At 42.7% G+C, this 27,582-nt stretch overlaps 1 protein-coding gene across 7 annotated transcripts in view; it reads left to right on the top strand.

The window, feature by feature from the left end:
• PDE8A (phosphodiesterase 8A) overlaps positions 1-27,582 on the top strand; it is a 137,968-nt gene that overhangs the window by 68,504 nt on the left and 41,882 nt on the right. For 4 of the 7 annotated variants that reach the window (XM_060157847.1, XM_060157856.1, XM_060157836.1 and 1 more), the window contains 7 exons: positions 807-863; positions 2,463-2,653; positions 11,140-11,196; positions 11,897-11,951; positions 20,104-20,192; positions 24,158-24,236; positions 25,925-26,062. In XM_060157847.1, the coding sequence (XP_060013830.1) occupies positions 807-863; positions 2,463-2,653; positions 11,140-11,196; positions 11,897-11,951; positions 20,104-20,192; positions 24,158-24,236; positions 25,925-26,062 (666 nt within the window). The remainder of the gene's footprint in view (positions 1-806; positions 864-2,462; positions 2,654-11,139; positions 11,197-11,896; positions 11,952-20,103; positions 20,193-24,157; positions 24,237-25,924; positions 26,063-27,582) is intronic. The other 3 variants (XM_060157867.1, XM_060157876.1, XM_060157862.1) reach the window with 1 other exon arrangement.

Raw genomic sequence — 27,582 nt, 5'->3', positions numbered from 1 at the left:
AGCGAGATAACGTATGTTCAGCCCTTAGCACAGTGCCCAGTATATGCTGAGCCCTCCACTGGCGCTATGATTCTATTACTTGTTGGGGTTTGGTTATGACACTGTATTTATCTTTGTGTGTTGGTGTTAAGTTCTCAAATAGATAAGCTTCTTTTTTTTTTTGGCCGCACCACGAGGCTTGTGAGATCTTAGTTCCCCGAACAGGGATCAAACCTGGGCCCCCCAGCAGTGAGAGTACAGAGTCCTAACTGCTGGACCACCAGGGAAATTCCCAATAAGCATTTATTGATAAGCACCGTGCTTGTCTGTAAAATGAAAGTGTTAACCGTTTCTCAACAAGGAGTCTTTGAGGTCCCATGGTTCTGATAGCTGGATTTCTTTTTTTTGTGTGCCATTTTAGATGTAAGATTTCGTTGTCCATCAGGGGAAAGATGGGAGTAGACGTGGAAGAAACCAATGTTCATTCAGTGTCTAATCATTGGGGGCTCTTTATATTGTAATCTCACGTGATCTCTTTAACACATGAGGAATTGAGGCCGAAGGTTGGGTGATTCACTTAGAGTCACACACAGCTAGGAAAAGAAAAGCTGGGATCAGACTCATTTTATGTGTCCTTCTCTGCTCTCCACCTTTCCTGGGGTTTATAAGGAGATAACTGAGATCCCTGTGTCTAATAAGTATTTACGTAATTTTTCTCTAGAGTAGAAATTTCATTTTCATCTGTGGCACTGATGAGAGAAAAATTTAAGCAAGCTTATCTTTTTTTTTTTTCTCTTTTCATTTTTAAGCAGATCTTTTTCTTGCAGGTAGCAGTAGCTGATATACAATTTGGCCCCATGAGATTTCATCCAGATCAGCTCCAGGTAATAATATACCATGCTGTAATTTTCACCTTGATTTTCTTTAAAGACGGGGAGGGAGAGGGTCTAAAGTTATACATTGAAAATAATCTTCTGTTTTAGATAAAATATTGGATCAATGTTGAATTCCCTGAACTTGATAGCAGTACTACAGTTATATCAGGGAATGTACTCTTCTTAGAAATACACATTGAGGTATTTAGAGATGAAATGTCTGCAACCTACTTTAAAAGGTTCAGCAATAAAATAATATGTATAATTGTGTGTGTGTGTGTACGTGTGTAGTATGTATGTGGAGAGAGAGAGAAAGCAAAGGTGGCAAAATGTTAACAATTGATGAAACTAGAAGAAGGGTGTTCTAGCATTTATTGTCATTCATGACTTTTTGTAGGTTTGAAATTTTCCAATGTAGAGAGTAAAACCATGGTCTACTGTTACTGAATCAGCTTTAGCAGAGAGAAAATATCTATAAATTTTCTAATCCAAAATATTAAAATAACCAATTGAAATTTAGCTCCAGCGTTACTTGATGCTTCCTGTACACAAACGCATGCTCACTGTTACATTTTTTAAAATGTGAAAAGGACTGGCAGAAATGTGCTCTTGGGACTTCCCTAGTGGTCCAGTGGTTAAGACTCCACGGTCCCAATGCAGGGGGCCTGGGTTTGATCCCTGGTCAGGGAACTAAGATCCCACATGCTGTGCAGCACAGAAGAAATGTGCTCTCTTAACTCTTTGCACTTGTGGTATTTATGCACCTGGGTAAGCTTAGAGGGACTGAGTCTTGGGGAATGGGGTTTCTGTCAGCTTTGCAGTCTCTTTCCCTTAGGCTGTCCCACCTTGACTGTACAACATACCACAGTTTCCCTCCGTTAGTCAGTCTGAGTGTGAAGGGATGGAGCAGTGCGCTCCTGCCCCAGGTTTGGCGTGGCGGCTTGGCAGCGCAGGGGAAAGGGCAGCAGACGCAGGCCTCGCCCATCCAGGCCAGGCAGGAGGACAGCCAGCTGTCTCTTGCACCTGGTGCTATTCTTGTGTCACTAAACGGGCAGTTTTTGAGTTGTAACGTTTTGGTCTACTTTAAGTCTCCTCTCTTATAATCAAAGGAATTTTTTTTTTTTAACTTGAAGGAATTACATAAAGTCTTGAGTCAGAATACTTAAATGTATTATTTAAAGTATTAAGTATTCTGGAAGTTTGACTGAAATATTGGTGTTTGCCATCTAAGGACTTACCTAGTTAACTTACTGTTAACTAAAATAAATATTTGTGTTTTTTAATTGATTCAGTTTTAAGATAAAGTACTTAATCAAGTCTTTGTTGAGTTCTTCCAGTGGGCTTATTAGCAAAAGAAATAAGCCTATGATCCATGCACTGACTTCCAGACTAAGAACAGATAGAATAGCACTCATTTCAGGGAGCTGAGTGATAACGTCCCAGGGTTACATGTAGGAAAAGGATTTACTCAACAGATCGTTATGCTCACATCTGTGTACTTGCCTTGAAAACACTTGGGAGTTTTCTGTGGCTTGTTAAGAAATGACAATTCTAACGGCACCTTTCTTTTTTTTTTTTTTTAAAAGTGTTCATGCTTTTTTGATTCAGGTACTTTTAGTGTTTCCCAAAGAAGATAAGCAGTGTAATGGATTCTGTAGGGCATGTGAAAAAGCAGGGTTTAAGTGTACAGTTATCAAGGAGGCTCAGACGGCCCTTGCCTGTTTCCTGGACAAACATCATGACATCATCATCATTGACCACAGAAATCCCCAACAGCTGGACGGGGAGGTGCTGTGCAGGTAAGCCTGAGACTCAGGCCTCAAGAGTCCCGCTGGCATTTGTGACAGTAAACGCAGCCCCAAATACATTAGGTTAAATTCAGTGTCTTTTAAGTTGCCTTCCATGCAAATAAAATAAGCAAGACATTAGAATATTATTATTTCTGGGAGGGATCTCTATCTCTTTTGTTTTGTTTTGCTTTGCTTAAAACAGTAAGAAAATCTGAATGTGAACCGTTAAGGGTTAAGATGAAATCCTGTATGTAATTAACCACAACTGTCACCTGCATAGTACTGCAACAAGAGTTATTATAGTTTTCTAGATGTTTTTAAAGTTATAAAAATTTTGAAAATTGTCTTCTAATGTTAGGTGTATGTGCCTTGTTTCTCATACTTGCAGAATATCAATATCATGAGAGAATTTGGGTAGCAGACATAAATCTAAGAAAAGTACTTTCTAAAGAAAGTCATTTGCTGCTGATGGAAGCAAGGCGAAAGTGAAATATCAATTTTATTTGAAAGAAAACTTATGTTGGGGAAGACAAATCATAATTTCAATATAATGTAAAATTTTATAATGCATTAATTTTAAGGACATTTAAATGTTGACCTTTAGGAGATAGAAAAGGTTGAAAACCAAATATAACAGGAGTTAAAAAGTGAGCTGACAGGAAAATGACATCCTCTCAGAAGGTTGTTTACAGGTACATGGTGATTTCCATGTACTTGAGAGTTCACCTTTCAGGTAGTCAGATGAGGTGGCTTTTACCCAGGTGCGATCCACCTCCAGTAAAGCTTTGCTCGGGCCTTGCTCTGTGTTGCCTGCCATGCTGCCTGTGTTCCTTTCCTGTTTCTGTCTGGTTGATGGCAGTTAGCCATTGTCACTGTAGCCCAGACTTGTTTGACGTGTTATCTGACAGCACACCCATGAGGGATGTGGAGATGTGGAGAGAGCTCTGACCCTGGGTCCTATGCTCGGCTCTTCCCTTGCCCAGCTGCCTTTGGGTAACTCTCTGTCTTCTCTGAGGATGTGTTTTCTCAGCTGTAAATTTGGAACACTTGGTTTCCAAGATCCCTACTCTGTAGCATTTGATGGATAGCACTCAGAGGAAGGGAAGAAAATATCTTAGTTACGTGGTGCTTTTAGTCTTAGTAGACTGCTGCTAGGCCGGAGAAATATCTAAGGAGAGCCAAAGAGCCCAAACAGAAAAGGTGAAGGGGGGTGAGGTGCTGAGGACAACTTGGCTTCCTTCACAGTCTTGTCCTGGCCACAGGTATGTGCTGGACAATGACATTCATACTCATAAAGATGGCTCTGCTAGACCGTCCTGTGTTATAAAAGAAAAACTAAGTTGTGGTAGTTATGGTCTACTTTTTTTTATTGTGGTAAGGTACACATAACATACAATTATGCTCCACTTTTTGAAGGAGGAGAAAGTACTGTTGTTACACATTTTGGGAATATTCTAAACAAATAGGGTAACTCATTCAGCAAATTTATAAATTTACAACTTATACAGTTTTAAAACAGAGAAAGTGACCTGGGTTGCTTAACGTGCGGTTTTAGAGAAGCTTAGACTGTCATGAGTGCATGTCTTCTACCAAGTCCCCACCACCCTCCATCCAGCCTCTGATGGGGGTTAGGGTTTCCCAAGGGAGAGTTCTGAGTTTCATAAGTTCTCCTCCATGTTGAGTCCAGCTCTGTCCATATTTGGCCCCAGATTTCCAACATTTGAGGACAGGAGTGGTCTTTTCTGGTTGGAGCACATCCTCACTGCCGTCAGCGGCTTCTCACAGAGTGTGGTTCATATTCCAGCCCCATCAAGGAGGCCTCCTCCGAGTACCTTCTTCCAATCAAGACCTCTTGTAGGCGTGGCTCCCGAACCGAGAAGCTCGCGGGTTTGGGTAGGTGAGGGTAGAGTAAGCAGAGCCGTCACCCCCGTGTTAGCCAGAGAGCAGACCTCTACAAAGGCACCCCGGTCACGCTCCTTTCCTGACAGCTGTGTCACAGCCCTGGCCAGGAATCGGAAGTCTTTCTTGCTAGCTGTGTTCTGCCACGTCACTTCTGTCTTGTTGGCTGAGGATTTGGAGGACAGGGGGTGGGGGGGAGTCCTTGTGCTATTTGTAGTGAGTTTTCTAGAGGCAGGAGTGGGCCCTGAGTTACTTTCCTAGTCAGTTTCATCTCAGTTCTGGCCCTTACCTGGTTTATCTCCCTTAAGATCATCCCTTTTAAGGGTGCCTGCCCACTGTGGACTGTTCCTTCAAGGAATCTTTCCAGGCCGTCCCTCCTGAACCTGCTCGCCCTCTCTCTCCACTTACACTGCTCACTAAGAGACCTTAGCCCTGGCAGAGCCCCGTCTGTCCCTTCTTCTTCCTTTTGGGATACCTGATCAACACCCCCTGTGAAGGGTTTTTCATCAGTTGCTGATGTGTCTAAATGATTTAGCATTCAGCTGTATCTCTCTACTGGGGGCATGTGGAACTCCTTACACTCCTTATCAGATGCCTTCCTAGAGGTTAGATATTCTGTGTCTGCGATATTTTCAAACTCACCAGTTGAGAGAACCCTAGTTGGCAGATCTTCTTGGTTCAGGACACTGTGCTTGTTACCAGAGCTACACAGGTGAATAAGACATCGTTCTTGCCTCTGAGGAACAAATGCTTTTGTTGGCAGGGGCAAGCGAGCGATTTCAGCACAGCTCATAGATGCCCACAGAGGAGGTATGCTGCGGGTGCCTGTGTCTCGGAGGGCTTCACAAGGGGGTGTTTGAGTTGAGTCCCAAAGGATAAGCGGGAGTTCTGGAAGGAAGGACGGTGGAGAAAACATTCTGGGTGGAGGAAGCAGCATGTGTAGGACCGGGCAGGGTGCTCCTCTGCCTGGTGTCAGGTGGCTGCTGGATCCAGCAGGTACGGGCCCTGCCTCAGGGTGAGGCTGGAGCAGCAGACGAGCCTGATCTGGAGGGCCTTGTGTGCTGAGCCAAAGGCTTTGGAGTCTGCCCTGTAGGCAGTTGAGACCCTGGGGTAGTCTGCGTATTCTATGCAGGGGAGTGTCCGGAGTGCACTGCCAGAGCACTGTGGCTGCCGCCTGGAGAGTGGAGAAGGAGATGGAAGGAGTGGAGGCCTGTCAGCCAGCTGTGAGGCTGAGGTCAGGGCCTCCTCCCAACTTTCTGTAGAGACAAAAACTGACCACAGCAATGAACGAACCAAAGATAAGATGACAGATATGTCAGAAGTTGGGAGACTGAAAAGGACAGGGATTCTCACTGTATCTCTTGTGCTATGGGGACCAATAAAGAAGCCTGTTCCTGGAATGTCCTCTGCATACTTCAGCCTCTGAAGCTGAAATTCCAATGGCCCTGCAGGAAGGAAGTGGGAAGAGGCTTTGCTTTACTCCCACTGTGTCCTGCTGAGCCTGGGAAGCTGGAGTTGCACCGACCAGAGCCGAGCACCATCACTTCTGTGATTTACTTTCTACATCCACTAGGAACCCAAGACAGGGAGCAGAGGGAGATGGACAAAGACGTGGTTTTTCCTACCATGTTGTAAGAAGGGGCAGAGGCATAAGGAGCCTGGGAACATTCCTTCACATATTGCAGTTTCAAAACAGCAAACTGCATCAGTTGTCAGGTTTAGCCAGAGAATGGCAGAGGGCAGGCCAGGAGTCCCCTCTGTGCAGCAGAGCCGTTCATGCCTGCTGGCAGCGCTCTCTGAGCACGAACTTGCACCTGTTGACCTGATCTGCAGGTCCAGACCTCAGAGGAGGACGGCTGCTAACCCCAAGGGGGGTGCAAGGGAGACTCCTCTGACCATCTCTGCTGCAGACAGTCTGCCTGGGTGGATGTTGCTCCCGTTCAAGGATAAAGAAGGGGACCAAAAAGCTGCCAAATTATGGAGGGGGAAAGAACAGCCTGAAGACAAAGAAAATTGTTTTCTATAAGAAACTGAAGAACCTTTTAGAAGACATATGCTTAGTGTCCTCAGAAGAAATGAAGAGCTAGTCCTCTGTGCAACAGGAGCAGGGCTCTGTAATGAAAGGGAAGATTTTTATAAAGGGAGATGGAGGAAGTAAAGCACTGCGTAGAAACCCAACATAAGTTAACAGAATTAAGTCTGTGTTGGTGTGAAAGGATGCTCAACGTCACTAATCATTAGAGAAATGCAAGTCAAAATTACAATGAGGTATCACCTCACACCAGTCAGAATGGCCATCATCAAAAAATCTACAGACAATAAATGCTGGAGAGGGTGTGGAGAAAAGGGAACCCTCTTGCACTGTTGGTGGGAATGTAGATTGATACAGCCACTATGGAGAACAGTATGGAGATTCCTTAAAATACTAGAAATAGAACTACCATACGACCCAGCCATCCCACTACTGGGCATATACCCTGAGAAAACCATAATTCAAAAAGAGTCATGTGCCACAATGTTCATTGCAGCACTATTTACAGTTGCCAGGACATGGAAGCAACCTAAGTGTCCATCAACAGATGAATGGATAAAGAAGATGTGGCACGTATATACAATGGAATATTACTCAGCCATAAAAAGAAATGAAATTGAATTATCTGTAGTGAGGTGGATGGACCTAGAGTCTGTCATACAGAGTGAAGTAAGTCAGAAAGAGAAAAACAAATACCGTATGCTAACACATATTTATGGAATCTAAAAAAAAAAAGGTTCCAATGAACCTAGGGGCAGGACAGGAATAAAGACGCAGGTGTAGAGAATGGACTTGAGGACACGGGGAGGGGGAAGGGTAAGCTGGGACAAAGTGAGAGAGTGGCATGGACATATATACACTACCAAGTGTAAAATAGCTAGCTAGTGGGAAGCAGCCACATAGCACAGGGAGATCAGCTCGGTGGTTTGTGACCACCTAGAGGGGTGAGATAGGGAGGGTGGGAGGGAGACGCAAGAGGGAGGAGATATGGGGATATATGTATATGTATAGCTGATTCACTTTTTTATAAAGCAGAAACACGACATTGTAAAGAAATTATATGCCAATAAAGATGTTTTTTAAAAAAAAGTCTGTGTTGAATGCAGAAGCAAGATTGAACGCAGAGTGCTGGGTGCTTTCATAACAATCTCTGGATTTACCTTGGTCTGAACATCCTTTTTACTATCGTAAATTCCATTCTTTTCAATGTGAAACTCATTCCACGTGGCAGAGGGAACAGTGGCATAGTACAGGTAATGGAGTTGTGGTTTTGTAAAATTTAAGTCGTTGAAGAGCTTTGCTATGTTCATACAGTAAGCCTCCAGCATGTGGCCTTTTTTCTAGTTTTGTATCAAGACCATCATCAGAATTACTTGTAGTTTCCTAGTGTATCTGGAGACTGGTAGTTGCCCCCCAATATCCATTTCTACTCTTAATAGCAGAATATCTAGTGTTTAGGTGGGAATACGACCACCTAGAAAATATACTGCATTCCCTAGCTTTTCTTGCAGCTGGCCAATGGAAGTGTCATGTGCATCTTCTGAAAAGTATCCATGAAGGGAATATGCATGTCCTTCTTCCTGCTGTCTGGAATGTGGATGTTATGGCTAGAGCTCAGCATCTGTCTTGGACCATGAGGAAGAAACCACGTACAGACAATAATAGAGGAACGTAAGACAGAAGGAGCCTGGTTCCTGATGCTGCAGAGTGCCATTGCAGCTTGGACTGCTCACCTCTGCACACCTTGCATGTGGGAGACAAGTCTTGTTTAAGCCACTTTCTCTGGAGTTTTCTGTTGTGCATAACCAAATCAAATGCAAATGTTTCACCAGGTAGCATGGTTCTGAGAGCTTCCCAGTATGCTTGTGCAGCCTTTCAGAATCTCATGCTGTAGACTCACGGCCCATCTTTCTATTTTTACTCTTTTTTTAAGATTTTTTTTTGATGTGGACCTTTTTTTTTTTAAGTCTTTATTGAATTTGTTACAATATTGCTTCTGTTTTATGTTTTGATTTTTTGCCCAGGAGGCATGTGGGATCTTAGCTCCCTGGCCAGGGATCAAACCCACACCCCCTGCATTGGAAGGCAAAGTCTTAGCCACCAGACCGCCAGGGAAGTCCCTCACGCCCCATCTTTTTTTCTGACTTCTTGAAATCTTCCTTCCGAATGTCCGGGTGTATATTTTGATGACGCCATGTCATTTCTTTCTTAGTTTTCATGAATTCTAAAGTAAAGGGTGTTATTTTGCAACCCGGGTTCCTGACATTTCTATTTTCTAGCCGGTTCTTCCTTCTTATGGACCAGAGAAAGTTAAGAATACACCTCTGCCTTTTCATACCGTGTTAGACCTCCTTTGCAGGGATCTGCTTGTCTCCAGGAAACATGGTCTTTCCTTCTACTTTGTCCTTAGCCCAGTGCCCCTCATCTGTGTATTCAAATCTACTTAACTGAGACCATCTACGTGGTTGCGTACTTGCTATTATACCACTCAGATCTCTGTTTTTCTTGTAAAAAGATGAGAGCTAGTTTGAAATGGCTGGCTGCTTACTTAAATTGCCTTTTCTCCCTCTAAATCTTCATGATATGATAGAAGTATAAATGTAAGAACAATTACAGTGTCCTAAGAAGTCATGGAAATACCATTCGTGAGTCCATGTCTTTCATTCCCTGTCTAAGATTAGTGCTAGGGTGAGTATTAGCCAACAGGTTTGAAAAGTGACCTGGCCTTGTCTGTTGTGTGAGGGTCTGCCATGCCAGTCACCCTCCCGAGCCGAAACAGCCCTTCCCATGGCTCCTTCTCCAGGAAGGTGAGCTTGGCTATTTTCTAGGCAGGGAGACCATGTTTGAACCAGGGCCTGGCACCTGGTCAGCAAGCCCTTCAGCGACCTTTCAAGAGGGCTCTTCTGGTAGAACCAGGTAGCCAGTGCCCTTTAGGTTGGCTCCCTCTGGAGATGGTAGGCAAATAGAAGCTGGAGGAGTACAGTGGACCCTAGGAGAAGCAGAAGTGTTGACACAGAGAGAGAGAGCGAGAGAGAGAGTGTTACGAGCTACGTGGTCCAGGAGAGAGACTGGCTGGTCCCTAGGGCTGCTTTTCCATCCCTGAGCAACTTCCCAACCCCAGAGCTAGTCTGCATCTGTCGTTGGACTTCAGCCTTTCTCACCCTGAGCTCCATGAGAAAATTAAGCCTCAGTGCCCTGAGGCAGGGATAGGCAAAGGGGAACACAGTCAGGCCCATTTGTTTATGTATTGTCTGTGGCTGCTTTCGTGCTACAATGGCAGAATTGAGTAGTTGTGACAGAGTCTGTATGGCCCAAAAAGCCTAAAATATTTGTTATCTGGCCCTTTACAGAGAAATTTTGCCAAAACTGAGGCATCCGTTGTATATGATGAATTGACTTTTCTCTTATGCATCTGGAATGGTTATGTTATGAACCATCCTTGGGAGAATTGAGAAATAGTCACTCAAATCAGTTTCCGTGTTTAGTGATTCAGAAGTGACACAAGTGATTCTTGAACCAGCAGAACTGAAGTAAGGCAGTAAGTCTGGGCTACTCTTTGTCTCATCCCGGACACATTGTCCAGGGGCCAGCGCACTTCTGACTTGGCTGGGGCAGTCTGGATCCAGTCCTCTCCCATCTCCTCCGTCTGAAGTCACCCTCCGGTGTGAGTCCTCTTCCTTCCCGGCCAGGGGCCGAGTTCCTCCCTCCCTCCCTGTGTCCTGGCTCTTCTTCTCTGGATAGGCCAGCTTTCTTCCCCAGGGTAGGATGGGTCAAAGCCATTGCATATCTCCAGTGGAGCAACTTCTTTTCCTCCTGCTCCTCTCTGTCACATTTATCTCTGCCCTCTCTCATCTTTTGGCTGGATTTTCATTCCCCGTGACTTTCTGGGAAGCTGCTTCTCCGGAAGGTTAAATTCAGTCCCTGCGGGCAGACTCATACTCCGTGGGTCATTTAAGTGGAGCAGTGTCTCCTACTTTTCTCAACCAGTCTTCCATTCTTAATTTTTCCTGTCAGGTGTTGATTCTCCTCTTTCTGACTGATAAGAATATCTTGCATTTCCAAGCTTTGAATATTTATTGTTACTGTTTTTGCCTGCATTCTACTTGGGAACCCTTCTTTGCACTGCTTAGAATACAGTGGAGAGCTGACCCTTGGGCTTCTTCACCCCCACTGGAATTGTCGCCATCAGCTAGTGGTAATATACATAAACTTGCATTTTCCTTTGGTAGGAAGAGATGAGTAACCCCTTTCATGTAAGCCCCAGGTAGGGAAAATTTTCCACGTGAAACAGCTTAGGTTAACAAAAAGCAAAACAAGTAGAAGGCACATCATTTGCACTATCTTCACACTCCATAATTGTCAGGGTTACCATAGGCCACTGGTTAGGAGTTTGTCCTCCAAAGAGAGAAAGATCAAGTAGCTAAGAAGGTGACTCCAGCGTATGAAGGGATCTTTTGCTCTCCCTTCTCCCTCTCCCCAACTTTAATTGGTCTACCAAAATCGTTCAGGTATATTTAGTTTTTAAAGAATTGCTTTAAATTTATTTTAAAACTTTTTTTTAAAGGTCTATCAGATCATCAGAACTCTCAGAAAACACAGTTATTGTTGGTGTAGTACGCAGGTAAGATACTTCCTTCTTTCCTTCTTTTTTGATGTTGAAATTCAGGTGTCAGTGTAATGTTTGCTTTTAACAGAGGCCCAAATAACAGCTTGTGGGCTGTGACAGGCCTCACCCTTTTTAGTTGGGCCTTTTTTTTCTTTACTCTTTCTTATTTTCTTTCACTTTGGCAGTTAAATTCATGGCTGGAGTTTGTACTCTCATACTAGGTTTTGTGATTTTGGACTGCCTTTCACTTTAGAAATAGGCAAACCACGAGAGAATTCCATTCCTAAAGTATGAATGTTTTCCAGGCGTATTTCCTAGGGACTTCAAACTCCAAATATCTATGAAGATTTGAATTATACATAATTGGGGGAAATCTTATATTTCATTTTAAAATTGGAGGTAAGGAAAGAACAGAAGTAATTTAGTTTAAGTTAAAAGTTTTACGTATCAAATAGATATACAGTCACTCCTGTGTCCTGGCTGTTAGTGTAATCTCTGTATTTCAGGCATTAATACACACTGCCAAAAAGCCTAGTGTGAAACTAAAACAGAAAACTGTTTTCAACTTTATACGTTTGATTTGTATGTTAATCTAATTCATCTAAAGGGGCTCATTATGTGACAATTATAATATTATGTAAATTAATGAGTAGTTAAAGATGTGAGATGTAATTGATAAAAACTGTCTCTAACCATTTACTGTATTCTTTTGAAGGGCGGTTAGAGAAGAGTCATCTGTAATGTCCCTCATTGAGGCTGGCTTTACAAGGGTAGGTACCCACTTTTTTGTTATACAAGTGTAATTCAGCATGAGAAGGTATTTTATCTCAGTTTAGAGCCCAGCAATAGTTTTGAATTAATTTGAAGAAAAAAAATTGTCCTTATGCTGTGTTACAGTTTGGTTTAACTTTATAATCTGGTAATCTCATAATCCACAACACTTTGCTTTCTTAGTCTCTCAAAACTATGCCTGCTAAAGTCATCTAAACATATTAAAATCTCCTTTAATGGCTTACTCATTAAAAATTATACCATAGGGTGTGTTGTTATAATGCTTACATGTATACATGCAACTTTAAAGCCAGTTTAAGGATTCTGGAAGTAAGACCTCCCCAACGTGGCTCCCTTTCTTTCCACCACTGGCTCCAGTCTGTTGGTTTCTCTTAAGCCAAAAAGCTTCTGAAGGCTTTGGTCAGCTGGTTGGCAATGAGCCTTGGGAATCATGATGGAGAGAGCTTATGTAAGGCTGATTGTTGGGCAGATTTGTAGCCCAAATTAATATTATCAGTGAGGTAGTCCAGAGACCTCAAGCCTTGAACTTAGTTTAAAGTGATTCTGGGGCTTCCCTGGTGGCACAGTGGTTAAGAATCCGCCTGCCAATGCAGGGGACATGGGTTTGAGCCCTGGTCCGGGAAGATCCCACACGCTGCGGAGCAACTAAGCCCGTGCACCACAACTACTCAGCCTGCGTCTAGAGCCTGTGAGCCACAACTACTGAGCCCGTGCTCCACAACTACTGAGCCTGTGCTCCACAACTACTGAAGACTGCACGCCTAGAGCCCGTGCTCCGCAGCAAGAGAAGCCACCACAGTGAGAAATCTGTGCACCGCAATGAAGAGTAGCCCCGCTTGCTGCAACTAGAGAGAAACCCGTGCTCAGCAATGAAGACCCAACGCAGCTAAAAATAAAATAAAATAAATGAATGTATTAAAAAAATAATAAGGTGATTCTGGATGGTAGCACTCCCAGGTATTCGGAAGAAGCAAATTACAAATCCTCCCAGAGAAAGACACCTTCTTCTTTGGCCTCAGAGAATCTCTGCAAATAATCAGTCAGGGGCAGCAGGCAGCACTCAGCATTAACCAGTCCACCAGGAGACAAGGCATTGCAAGTGAGAACTAGCCGGGGGAGAAAGACAGCAGGAACAGACCCTCACAGTCCTTAGAAATTAGAATGATCAGATATGAATTGTAAAACAATTATGCCTATTATATGTAAAGAAATAAAGACAAGACAAGCTTGGAAATACCTGCAAGGAATAAGAAAGTATAAAAAGTGACAGTACATTTTAGGTAGAACGTAATTGAATTTTGAGAAGTGTACATATAATAACTGATAATTTGAAAACTTAGTAGGTCAGAAGAAGTTATCCAGCATGTAGCACAAAGTTAAAAAAATAGAAAATAAATTACAGAGGTTTAGAAATGTGGAGGGTAGAATGTACGGTTTAGCATATATATAACTGGAGTTCCAGAAGGACAGGAGAGAGAATGGGGCAGTGTATTTGAAGAGAATTCTCCAGCAATGATGGAAGACTTTAGTCCACAGATTCCAAAATTCCAAAGTAGAGTAAATCAAAAGAGAGGACACATCATAGTGAAAAAACAAAGAGATGATCTTAAAATTAGCCAGAGAAAAAAGATTAACCTTCAAAAGAATAACAGACTAACAGCTAGCTTCTCAGCAGCAATAAACGGAAGATAGAAAACAGTGGAATAATATTTTCAGTGTGATAAAAGAAAATAACTGCCAACCTAGATTGTTATACCAAGCCTAAATACTTTCAAAAGTGAAGGTGTAATAAAGACTTTCAGAAATATGAAAATTGAGGCAGTTTGTAAGTAGCAGATTCTCACAAGGAAATTCGTAAGGAGGTACTTCAAACAGAAGCAAGGTAAATCCCAAGTGGGAGGCCTGAAAGGCAAGAAGGAATGAGGAACAAGAAAATGTGAATGTGGGGTCATTATAAACACATATTTACTGTATAAAACAGTAATAATGTCTCATCTGATTAGAGACTACGGTGAGAAAAGGACTGTAACCTGAGTCACACACCCAGCTAAGTTATTGTTCGTGCCCTTTAGGGCAAAAGAGATATTCCTTTTGGGGGATATTCATAAAATTCAGAGATGTATTTCCCCAGTAGCCCTGTCTGAGGAAAATAATTGAGTAAGGACTTCAACCATAGAACAAATGAACTGGAACAGAAACTCTAAGATGAGGGAGAGAGCAGTAGAGAGAAGTGATGGGAGGTGAGCCTGCCCTGCGCACATGCTCCCCTGCTCCTCCCTCCTTCTCGAGCCCTCCTTCTTTCTGTGTCTGCGTGTGTACATACACAGGTACGGGTATGTGTGTGCAATGTAGAATATATATGTTTATATGTAATTATTATTACATAACATCCAATAATATCTCAGTATTTAAATTCTAGACTATCTGAACAAACCCTAGGTGTCTGCAAGGTTTCAGGGGAGGAAGTAGAGGTAAAAGGATTCTCGTGACCTCACCTAGCAGACAGGGAATGGGGGTGGGCAGTAAAAGTATTCTGAAGTTTTCTTCTTTATGGGAAAGGTGCTGGTGGGAGATACTTCGTTCTGGAGGTGATTGGTATCTTGTTTTCAAATAATAGTAAAGAAATCTATGTCTGCTTTTGAGATCGGTGAAAAGGAAAGTAACCATTAATAGAGAAGTTTAAGTAAACTTCCAAATTAACAAAATATGGAATTTGCGGGAATTCCCTGGCGGTCCAGTGGTTAGGACTCCACGCTTTCACTGCCGAGGGCCCGAGTTCAATCCCTGGTCAGGGAACCAAGATCCCGCAAGCTGCTCAGCGCGGCCAAAAAACAAACCAAAAAAACATATGGAATCTATAGCAACTTGATCAAATTGGCAGATCCAAGGAAGGGGAAACAACAGTGTGAAAGCAATCATAAACACTAAGATAAGAGTAAAATCAAGTGCATGGGAATGGGCTGAATTCTCCCATTAAAGGATAAGCCATTAGATTGGGTTACAAAAGTACAATTATATGATGTTTATAAGACAGTGATAAAAGGAGCTTAATAATAAAGAAACAAAGAGGTAGCAAATAAATGCAGACAAAAGGAACACAGGAATTCCAATATTAACATCAGATAAGGTGGAACTTAAGACCTTGTTTTGTACACACATAATTTTATATAAAAATTTTAGATTATTATTATTACATAGTTTTTTGGTTCTCCCTTTTTGACACTCCCACAACATTCACACATATCAGTGCCTGTCCCCATTCCCTGACCTCTAGTAATCCATGTGAGCTAGTATGAGAAAAACCACATCAGCCAGCGTGAAGGTGAGCATTCCTTTAAGAATCCCAGGTTAGAAGTTGTGGATCACCTATTCCCAAGAATCGTTAGGTCATCCCTCCTTAAAGTGCTTAGGGAAGCATTCACAAGAGGCAAAAAACTTTCCCAGATAACTTTGAAGATCTTTATATTATTACTCTTAAGCTGCAGAACTGGCTATCCTTTTTTTTTTTTTTTTTTTTTTGTGGTACGCGGGCCTCTCACTGTTGTGGCCTCTCCTGTTGCGGAGCACAGGCTCCGGACGCGCAGGCTCAGCGGCCATGGCTCACGGGCCCAGCCGCTCCGCGGCATGTGGGATCTTCCCGGACCGGGACACAAACCCGTGTCCCCTGCATCGGCAGGCGGACCCTCAACCACTGCGCCACCAGGGAAGCCCAGAACTGGCTATTCTTAACAAAGACCTTCGATGCTTCCACTTTGCAGTGAAACTAGTGAAACTTGTGGGATAGATTATTCATCTTGCCGTGGTTTGTTTGCTTACCTACAGCCACCAGCAGTCATTAAGCTTTTTATTTGTACGAGGTCATAGATGCAGTGTTGGAAATTGTGTGTTTGAAATTCTGCACAAGGAAGTCCATCAACACAGCTTCGTGGACTGGGAAGCGTGTCCTGGTAGAAAGTCTAGTTAACCATGGACTTTGTATTTTCCTAGTATAATTGAGTTATCATGAAACTAATTTGAAAATTCAAAAGTAACCGACATACACACTTTGCCTGCCCTCTCACCCGTACAACTTAATCAAGGTGTCCCCCCGAAGCGTTTGCTGGGAACCACGGTTAAGCGCATGTCTCTGCGAAAACACTCCCATGCAAAAAACCCAAAGGGTTTAATTTAAAGTAGTCATTTTAGAGGTCTGTGACTTAGGAAGTATGGAGATAGCAGCAGCCTCACCACTTTATAAGTGACGAATCCAAGTCAGTGACCAGTCCTCAGAGACTACACATGCTAACTCTTCTCATGCAGAGTCCTGTACCCTCAGGTAACAAAAGGATAGTGAGGTGACAGAGGGCATGGAGACAGAGCAGAGCATCCAGACCTGGAGGGAAGGTGATTCTCCAGAGTCTCATGGCTGGGAGGCAGTGGGGCCCACGCTTGAACCCAGCCCTGGACCTGAAAGCCATCACCACAGTGAGAACTCTGGGATTCAGGGGGCAGTCAGCTATTCTGTGGATTGGCCGTAGTTCAGGAGTTCAGGATGGATGGATGGAGACCTACTTGGCTCCTCAGGTGGACTTGGCAGCTGAGCTTTTGCTGACTAAAATCTCGAAGGTTAGGGTTTGGTATCTCTCAACACTGGTTGTGCGTTAGAACCCCCGAAAGTCTTCCCCGGAGACCCTGTTTCAGTTGGTGTGGGGAGGAGCCTGCACGTTGGTATTATTTTTTAAGATTGCAGGGAATTCTAATATGCAGCCCAGGGTTGAGAACCACTGGGTGGGGCCCAGCAAGGTGGGTGTGGTATGCTCTGGAGAAAGCAAGGCCCAGTTGTCTCAGGAGTCTGCAGGACTTGTGGCCCCGGCCCCTCTTGTGGGATGGGTTGGGGAGGGGAGACCAGCTGCTGTTCGAGCAGAGGGAGTAGCAGCCTGAGGCCTGAAGATCCCTGGACCTGCTGCCCTTCTCCACCCTCCATGCCCTGTGGAATCCTTGGGACATGAATGGAAGGTGGAGAAGGGCAGGAAAGACAGGATATTTAGATACACAGAACAAAGCAGAGGTAGCGAGGGGGAGGGGCAGATAGCAGGAGCAAGGTGCTGTACTTTTAGTCACATGTGCTTGTTTTTTAGCCATGATGTCCACCTTTGGGGTAAAACAGTTTGGATATGTACATTCACACCCAGTGAAAACTCTGGTTGCATGCATGGGAGGCCATGACGCATAATACACATGGCTCCGTGTCCCAAGATGTCGCCTGCGGAGTAGGTGAAGCCAGGCAGGTGCGTGGACAGCTGGAGACACCTGTCCCCCACCCCTTGTCTCCTGGAGTGGCACAAGCACTATACCCGGAAATCTCCTCCCTATTCCTGCCTGGTCCGCAGTGGGCGCCTCTGCAGGTGGGCAGTGTTCCTGGATGTGCCTGAGGGGTCATGGCTGACTGAGGAGGGAGCCGCAGGGCCAGCACTCTCCTCCCCTCTCAGCAGCGGGGAGCTGGTAGGCATGTCACCTCTCTCAGACTTCCGTGGGTAAGAAGGGCTGTGTTTGGCCTGCAGACCCGGGAACCATCATGCCCATGGCCAGCAGGCCTTGCCTTCCCTCCCAGGGCACGGCAGTCACTGTGCTTTATGTTTGTGCAACAGTTTACAGTTAGAGTGCTTCCTCATGGTCATCTGTGGTGGAGCAGGGTGTCTTGTTTTGCAGGTGAGGAAGCAGGCTCAGGAAGGTTAAGGGCCTCATGGAGAATCATACAGCTTTTAAGGCATGAACTTGGGGCTGGATTTTTAGGTTTCTTGACACAAAGACAATACCCTGAGCACTGTTCAAACAGGGGTATCTGCCTTCACTGGCAGTAGAAGGAGCTCCACAAGGGGCCCTGTCCCCTAGATTGGTCCGGCTTTGGCTTGTTGATAGTGGCCTGCAGATGCCCTGCCTCTTAGCCTCAGCTTCCTCCTCGGCCAGATAGAGTATTATCCATGTATTGAGCAGGTGAAAGCAAGAGCTGTTCACAGAAATAGGGGTGAGTAAATGTTCACAAATATTTTTTTACATCTGAATGTAACTACGTGACAGAACGTAGTGACTTGTAAGATGTCTTCATGAAATACATAATTTGGTGGTGCTCAGGCTTGCCATTCCCATGTAAATTTGCTTTGTTGAGATGTTTCCATTATGTAAAGGTTATTATACAAAACAGTTACTGTCCACAGCAATAAGAGAGACTGGGCAAAGCCATGGCTCTGCCAGTACCTCTGCCATGGAGGGTAATCCTTTGTCAGCTTAGTTGAGCTGCTGTTTGAAGTGACCGTAGGAGAATGTTGCCTGAGTGCGAGTTACCTCTGTGAAACTCAGCTGCAAAGAGATGTGCAAGCATATTTTTGCTTACCGTGAGCTTGTACAGCTCGAAAGAGGACAACATGTTGCTCTTGAATAGGTGAATAGACTCTGAAAGTTAATATAGGTAGGACTTTAGTTAATAAATTTCCTCTTCCTATATATTCTAGGCTCTGCTAGTAACATGTAGACATCAAAAATCCTCTTCAAGGCAGTGAAAGAAAAGCATTCTTTTTTTTTTTTTTTTTTTTGGCCTTACGCGGGCCTCTCACTGTTGTGGCCTCTCCCACTGCAGAGCACAGGCTCCGGATGCGCAGGCTCAGCGACCATGGCCCACGGGCCCAGCCGCTCCACAGCATGTGGGATCTTCCTGGATCGGGGCATGAACCCATGTCCCCTGCATCGGCAGGCGGACTCTCAACCACTGCGCCACCAGGGAAGCCCAGAAAAGCATTCTTAAGCGCTCTTCTTTTTCCTTGAACTTTTTTTTTTAGTGGAATTAAATATTGTGTTAGTTTCATGTGTACAGCAAAGTGATTCAGTCATATATATATACATATGTATATATATACATATTTATACTTTTTCAGATTTTTTTCCATTAAAGGTTATTACAAGATATTGAATATAGTTTCCTGTGATATACAGTAGGACCTTGTTGTTTACCTGTTTCACATACAGTAGTGTATATCTGTTAATCCCAAACTCCTAATTTATCCCTCTCCCCATCCTTTCCCCTTTGGTAACCATAAGTGTGTTTTTTATGTCTGTCAGTCTATTTCTGTTTTGTAAATAAGTTCATTTGTATTTTTTTTTTTAGATTCCCACATATAGGTGATATCATATGATATTTGCCTTTCTCTGTCTGACTTACTTCACTTGGTATGATAATCTCTAGGTCCATTCATGTTGCTACAAATGGCATTATTTCGTTCTTTTTTATGGCTGAGTAACATTCCATTGTACATACTGTACATATATAAACACACACACACACCCCACATCTTTATGCATTCCTCTGTCGATGGACTATTAGGAGGTTGCTTCCATGTCTTGGCTATTGTAAATAGTACTGCTATGAATGTTGGGGTGCATGTATCTTTTTGAATTATAGTTTTCTCTGGATATATGCCCAGGAATGGAGGCCTATTTTTTTCTAATTCCATTTATTTACTACTTTATTGAGTTACTGTTCATATACCGTGTAATTCAGCTATTTATTTATTTATTTTAAACTTGATATAATATTTTTATAAAAATGTAAAATAATTATAATGCAGTTTTCCATTTCCTCATTTTACTTGACAGTGTGTCTTGTACATCATTCCATATAAGTGCATGTAATAGCTGCATGCTGTTCTATTAAATGGTTATACTATAGTATACTATAGTTTTTTACATTAATTTATTTAAAAATTATTTTATTTTTTTCTCTTTCCAGCAAATACCTTGCCCTTTCTGCCTTTCTTTCCCTTCCTTCCTTCCTCCCTCTCTCCCTCCCCCCTTCCTTCCTTCCTTCTTTCTGCCTTTTTTTCTCTTTATTGAGGTATAGTTGATCGATTCAGCCACTTAAAGTGTACAACTCAGTGGTTTCTTAATATATTCTCAGATATGTGCAAGTACTATTTTTTAAAAGCTAATTTGGTACCCATAAGTTTTCATCTCTCATTTCCTGTTATGAAAGATAAATTATTTTTTAGATTTCAGGTACCAAGTTGAGAAGCCTGTTGGAAAGAATTTTATTTTTTATATATATTTAATCATTTAAAGGTGCACATTTGTTTATCCACAAAATCCTCTTTCTGTTTGTAGAGGTATGTAGAAAACCCCAGCGCCATGGCCTGTTACAATGAACTGCTCCAGATGGAGTTTGGATTGGTGCGCCCACAGCTGAAACTCAGGTAATTCTGCTGCTTTTGGTAAGCCGACCATACCACACAGAGCATTGTTGCAAGTGAGGACTTCGGTTGTGGGCGGCTATATTTTGGCTGTAACTGACCTCCTGCTAAAATGGGATGGGGTGGTGGGAAGGCATCTCTCCTCACAAAATGCTTTCGGAGTCTGCCTGGATGTCTAATAGGTGGTTATGTTAGTGATTGGAGACTCAGTATTTAAAGATGGGGCTCCAGTGGGGACTTCCCTGGCGGTCCAGTGGTTAAAACTTGACGCTATCACTTCCGGGGCCCTGGGTTTGATCCCTGGTTGGAGAGGATAACACAAGCCACATGGCGTGGCCAGAAAAAGAAAGAAAAGGATGGGGCACCAAAATAATAGCAAATGAAAAAGCAGGATGCGAAAGTATATATACTGAATTATCTGTTTTGTTTTTTAATTTAAAAATTACTTTTAATGTACACATACACCCAACCCGTTAACATTATTATCTCTGGTAGGTGACATGTTTTCTTCTCTACAATAAGCATTTTGTAATTTGCTCTTGCTCAGCAGTTTTTTTTGTTTTTTAACTGATGAGTGGAAACCTAGTTCTTTGTAGAGTGAGAAAAGCAGAAAAATTGGTAAAATTATATGAGGTTGACAGAAGTGAAAAAAATGTCAGTATCTCTGTATCATCCTAGGTCTCTTCCTTGGGTGGTCTACTATACTTTAACATTTCCTTTACCAGGATCAAAGAGAGAATGAAATCATTCTGTTCATATGTGCCCAAGGCAGAGATAAGGGGATTAGAATTTGGGGTATTAATGTTGGTAGGGACCAGCACAGGGTATCACATGCAGAGAAGAAAATACTTCATAGACAAAATGAAGTGTGAGGTAGCAACGAAGTGCTGCTGAGCAGAGATGTTTCAGGGCTAGTGAGGTCTACAGAAGAGCTCCTTTTTATTGCCAGAGTTTTCAGGGAAACTTGAGATGGATGGTTGGCCTTGGGCCTGCCTCCTTCTCATTCCTGGGTCTTCCGCAGCCTGGCTGCAGCACTCCCACAGTGAGCTGGGCTGCTGCCCTCTCTTGAGAGGAGAGCCCAACTGTGGTGCAGGAGGTGATGTTAGAGCCTATTTCATCAAATCACGAATCACGATGCAAAAACCGAGACCCAGGGAGGTTAACTGACTTACATCCAAGATCTCACACGCAGCACGTGGCAAAGGTAGTCCTTTAGGTTGTAACCCCCATTTTCAAAACTGCACTCATGGTCTCTCCTCATGCTCTACTTTGTTCTCTGTGTGCCAGCTGACAGTCCACTATGAAGGGAGATACGAAAATATTGATAATGAAGAAAGGGGGTAAATGTGGGGCTAGAGAGTTGGGAGCAGTAGAGAAAGACTTGTTCTGAGAGAGATTAAAATGCACTAAAAAGCTATAACAAGCATCTTTGTGTTACTGCTAGATCAGTAAACTAGAATGTAAAGTCTAGAAATAGACGTGCATGTATTTAAGAATTAGGAACATAAGTATATGTGTTCAACATGGCAATTTAAATCCACACAGGAAAGGGTGGACTTTTCAATGAATAGAATTGTGACAACTTATTAACTGGAAAGAAAATTAAGTTATATCCCGATCTCACACCCAGTCCCAAAATAAATTCCAGTGTGCATAATGTTAAAAAGTGTGGCCACATAAGTACTAAAAATGTAAGTGAGCATATGTATTTGGATAATGAAGTCTTTTTAAACTCAGCATGGTGTGAAAGCCAGATTTTATAAAGAAAGAGAATCAGATTAGACAACATAAAAATGTTAAGCTTGTCTCAGTAAGTATACCTTAAATAATGTTAAAAATTTAGACAAATAACAAACTGGGAAAAATACATTCTTAACATACAGGACAGATAGGTTAATATCCTAAATACGTAAAGAGCTTTGATGAATCAGTTTAAAAATGGAAACACCCAGTAGAAAAAATTTAAAAGGACATGTTGTGAACAAGCAGTTTGTAGGAGATATTAATGGCCAATAAACATGAAAAAAATGTTCAGCTTCACTAGTAACCAAAGAAATGAAAATGATGTACCATTTTATATTTACCACATCTGCAAAAATTAAAAAAAGAGTGATAAAACCCAGTAGGGCTTCTCACAGATCCATCTCCTCCAAACTTGTTATATCAGAGGTGGGAACTTACTTCTCGTTGTTTTTTGGTTCTTGTTTTTTTAAATAACAGCTTTATTGAGGTAATTCACTTGATTTTTATATGCCAAGAAAGAAGAGCTAATTTTTATTGGCTAAAGCTGCTTTGTCTTATTTAGCTAGACAGTTTAGTAATACCAGGAATAAAGTAAAAGCATTGTAATTATTGGTTTTATAAATGTAATCTCTGCGCTTTATGAACAAGTAGACAGTTGCTTTCTCTTTTTCATCTTCTGAGGCATATACAAGAAAAAAACTGAAAGCATTCCCCAGTTATGGGGAATTTGTTTGACTAAATTATGGCATAATTTTACAATAGAATATTATATAGTTATTAAGAGTGATGATAAGGAACTAATTATTGATATGGAAAGATGTTAATGTATATGGTTCAGTGGTACAAGCAGATGATAAAACTGTCGACTATGATCCTATTTTTATAAGTATATGTATTACATGTATATTTACACAAGAAATTGCCTAGAACACCAGTTGATATGCGTAGGTGTTGGGATTTCAGATGATTTAATCTCACTTATTTTTAAACAGATTTATCAAGATAAAATTGACATTCTATACAGTTCACCTATTTAAAGTACACAGTTCAATGGCTTTTAATGTATTCACAGAGTTGTGCAACCACTGCCACAATTTTAGAATATTTTCATTACCCCCAGCCCTAGATAACCACTAATCTAATTTCTCTCTATACATAGATTTGCCTCTTCTGGACATTTCATATAAATAGAATCATACAATATGTGGTCCTTTTAACTTAGCATAATGTTTTTCAAGGTTCATCCATATCTTGGCATGCATCAGGGCTTTATTTCTTTTTATATCTGCATAGTATTCCATTGTATGGATATACCACATTTTATTCATCCATTCATCAGTTGATGGACTTTAGGGTTGTTTCCACCTGTGGGCTATAAGTTTTTGTGTGAATGTATGTTTTCATTTCTGTAGGGTATCTACCTAGGAGTAAAATTGCTAGGCCATATGGTAACCATGTTTAACAGCCTGAGGAACTGCCAGACTGTTTTCCAAAGCAGCTAGCTGCACCATTTTACACTCCCACCAGCAGTGTATGAGGGTTCCTCACCAACACTTGTTTTTATCTCTGTTTTTGATTGTAGATATCCTAGTGGGTATGATGTAATATCTCATTTATTATTATTTTCTAATTTTTAAAAAATAAACCTTTAGTTACCTGTGCAATTTAAAAATGTTTTCAAACACTGAGGACAAGGGAGAATGCTCGCAATATAAGGCTAAGTGGAAGCAGAAAACAAAGCTCATGATCCCGATGATCCCAGTTTTGAGCAAAGGATTTGTTGAAAGTGATAATAGCTACAGATGGTGGGCCGCCTCCTTTCTACCCGGCTTCGTGTGGGCTTCTTGACTCCATTTTCTCATTGAGTCCTCACGCGGACCCTTCAGATGGTGAGAAGGCAGAGACCCAGGGTGGTTCAGTCATGTCCCACAGCCAGCGAAGGGCTGTGATCAGACCCTGGGGTGTGTTCCACCGGGTCCACTTGTCCTTAGAATGAAGGAAAGGCACCAGATTGTGCGTAGTCATGATCCCAAGTACTGAGGTGGCAGGAGGTGCTTATTTCTTCCTTATGCTTTTTAGTATTTCCCCCTATTTTTTCTTGAGTTAGCATTAGTTACCTTTATAATCAAAGAACACATTTAAGTAAGTTAATGTAATATTCCAAGATTGTATTACATTTTATAATATTTACATTAAGCAGTCCTTTTTCTTTTCCACCCATAAAGGGCTTGTAACTCAATGTTCACTGCATTAGAGAAAAGTCAAGAAGCAATTGAAATTACAAGTGAAGACCACATTGTACAGGTTTGTTGTTTTGGAAGCTTGTCCTGCTGAATTTCTGGTTTGCTTGCATTTTTAAGATTGAACCCCTTCAGTATGTTTTTTTGTGTTTTTTTCCTCTCTTTGAAGTTCAAGGGACCAGTTTTTCCTTAGAGGATTATCAGAACAAAATCTATAAAATATATAATTTAAAATAAGTTCCCTATAGGTAAGAAAAGGTTCCAATAATTACTTAATGTGCTAGAAAATATTCTGTAAATGCAATTAGCATTTGCTATTTCTCATTTTTTTGCATATTTATTTACTTAGCAAGGAGGGACTTTTATCCAGAGGATGGTTTCTGCGGCGGAGTGGGGTAGAGAGAGACTGTTGCAGCAAGGAGAGGCTCTGCCCATAAGGGCTGCACGCTCTCACCTTTCTTACTGTTTTTGAAGATAGTTTACACCTATAGGAATTTACTAGAAGCTACTCAAAATTTCAAAAATAAACTAGCAATTACTTCACAAATTATCCATTATTAGAAAAGTGGCTTCATATAAGTGACTGAAGATAACATGGCTTTCATATAACAGCAAACAGGTAACATGTATTTTCATATAACAGCAAAAGAGGGAGTTGTGCCAGGGGAATGTGCCTTTTGTCTGAGAATGAGCCCCACTTTGATTTTAGTTCTGAGCACTCCAGTTCTTCACTTTAATCGAACTAGTGACTTTCTTGGTAAAGAGTTGATGATGTTAGCATTCAGGATGGTGCCCTGACAGGCGACATTGGCCGGTGCTTGAGGGCACAGGCTTGGTATCAGTCAGGCCTGGCTTCCAGTCAGCCTCGGCCCCTTCCTAGCTGGGCATCTTCGGGCAGGTGACTTAATCTGTCTGAATTTGCTGCCTCATTTGTACAAATGGGAATAATATTAACGCTGACAACGACTTACCTTTTGTAAGGATGTTCTGAGGATTAAATGTGGTACTGTGTGTGAAGTGCTTTTACTACAGTGCCTACCTAGCAAGGAAAACAAACCTTAAACAGTATGATTATTGTTTTATTATTGTCATTATTTGTTATTCCTATCAGCACATGCACAGCTTTCCCATACATTTTCTTCTAGTCTTACAGCCCTATTTGAAACTTAACCATAAAGCCTTGCATTTGTAAACACTTCCTAGTTCACAGCCTGCTTTCCAAACTCATTATTCATTTGCATCATATGAGAGAGGCGAAATAAGTGTTTCATTCCCATTAAACGGATGTGCAGACTGAGACTTGGAGGGGTTAAGTGACTTGTGGGAGTAGACCCAGGGTTTGCAGGGGTTAAGTGACTTGTGGGAGTAGACCCAGGGTTTGCAGACTCCCAGTCTGGTGCTTTCTTCCACTGTATCATAATCTCAACAGCCCTTTTGTAGCAGCCCTGGGTCTGTCTCCATGCAGCTTCTTTCCTCTGCTGGTGTTTAAGTGGAGTGGGCCTGCTGCCCTCCCTGCAGCCTCAGGAGAACAAGGCAGCAAGCCCAGCCCGGTGTCATCGGAGCAGAGGCTTCTCCAGACTCCAGGGTTTTTCTGGGGTTGTGCTCTTGTGGCTTTAGAACCGTCGTAGTGAGCGCCAGGCTCCTGGGCTTTCTGGGGGAAAAATATGATGGTTTAGGTTGAACATCTTTGATTGTCCTCTTTTCAAAATTTCTTTTAACTCACATGATGTTTTTTCCTTTGTCTCCCCCCAGTATGCAAATCCAGCATTTGAAACAACAATGGGCTATGAGTCAGGTGAATTAATAGGGAAGGATTTAGCAGAAGTGCCTGTAAATGAAAAAAAGGCTGATTTGCTCGATACTATAAATTCATGCATCAGGATAGGCAAGGTAAGTAAGAGGTCACTACCCTTGTTACTCTCACATAACAAAGAGGGAAGGAAGGAGACCTAGCGCTCACTGAGCACTGCTAGAGCCAGGTGATCTCAGTCTCACTCTTCCCAGAAGCCTGGGGAAGTGTAGGTAGTGTTATCTCTGTTATGCCCATTTTGCAGATGAGGAAATTGAGGCCAAGAAAGTATATAAAACCTGACCAGCCAATAAGAGTAACTTTGACACTTAACATCATTGTTTTCATTTTTGTAATAAGTGAGTTAAGTTGATCTTTCTAATAATTGATCTTCTAAGTGGTAGCTGTTGGCAAATGGTCTGGGTAAAGGATTGCCAGTGAGTTAACACATTCTCAGAGCACATTGGAGCCCATCGGTTCTCTGAGCCTCGTTCATTCATTCAGCATTTTTTGAATGCCAGGTGTGCTAGGTTCTGGTATAGAAAGAAGGGCAAAACAAAAATCCCTTAGAGAACTCATTCCAGGGTGCAAAACAGACAGATAAAAGTAGTCATTGCATTGTGATGTGAGAAGTTACAGCACCCTGGTGCTGAAGGGGTAGACAAAGCAAGGCAGGCTCAGTCTGAAAGGTTATTTCTCTCTCTGAACTGTGGCTTCTGACAGCACCTCACTGTTATATTAGGTTTTAAAATATGATGAGAAGGAAAAGGCTACTGCTTTCCATAGTCATTCTTAGGCTTTTCTGCTGGGTTCTTTTTAACTTTTAGAAGTTGGGACTGTGAATCTGATTATTCAGAACATTTGAAAAATTGGTGACCTGCTCTCTTGCTGGCTGTCTGGAGGCCCTGTGGAAGTGATGCCCTTTCTCTGGTGCCTGTCCCTTAGCACACAAGGGCAGTCTGCCAGAGGGGGCAGAAGGGCTATGCAAAGCTTATACCCCCACTTGGCTTGGGCCCCTCGAAGACACCGTGAGTGGGCTGGTGTCCTTTGCTTTCCCGCGGCTCTGAGCACACGAGATGGCTTTGCAGTGAGAACAGGGAAAGAACAGGCCAGCGGCGGGGCCCGGTGATGCACTCTCAGGGGAATCACAAAAATGGGCACTGCTTGAATCCTATTTTGCCTTCAGCTTTTCTGTCAGGATGATGATTTTCTTGCTAGAGAGAGTGGCAGGTCCTCTGGATAGAGAAATGAAGGCTGAGATGAATGAAGAGACAGACCCTTAGGTGTTCAGGCCCACCAGTGTTCCCTGCCTGGGCCGAGAGGGGCGTCCTCGGAAGGCAGCTCCAGAACGGCAGCCATTCCAGACCCCCGCAGCCTTTGAGGGGCTTTACCATGGCCTCCCCAGTCCTGGCGGTTTGGTCCAGTGCTGCCACTGGGTCAGCCAGCAGTTCTGCTGTGAGGTTCAGCAGGGTGTGAAGCAGATGGTGGCTCTCATGCTCCTTGATCTGGCAGCTGCCCTTGCAGTGAGGAGAGCAAGTTTAGATGGGGGTGCGGGCACCCAGTGGATTAGCTGTAGGCCCTGGGATTCACCCAGATCCCTGTGAGCAGCATCTTGCCTCCT

This window comes from Lagenorhynchus albirostris, chromosome 1 (genome assembly GCF_949774975.1).
Source record: "Lagenorhynchus albirostris chromosome 1, mLagAlb1.1, whole genome shotgun sequence".
Taxonomy (NCBI): domain Eukaryota; kingdom Metazoa; phylum Chordata; class Mammalia; order Artiodactyla; family Delphinidae; genus Lagenorhynchus; species Lagenorhynchus albirostris.
The sequence above is the reverse complement of the archived record's forward strand: the minus strand, read 5'-3'. Positions and strand labels throughout refer to the sequence as shown.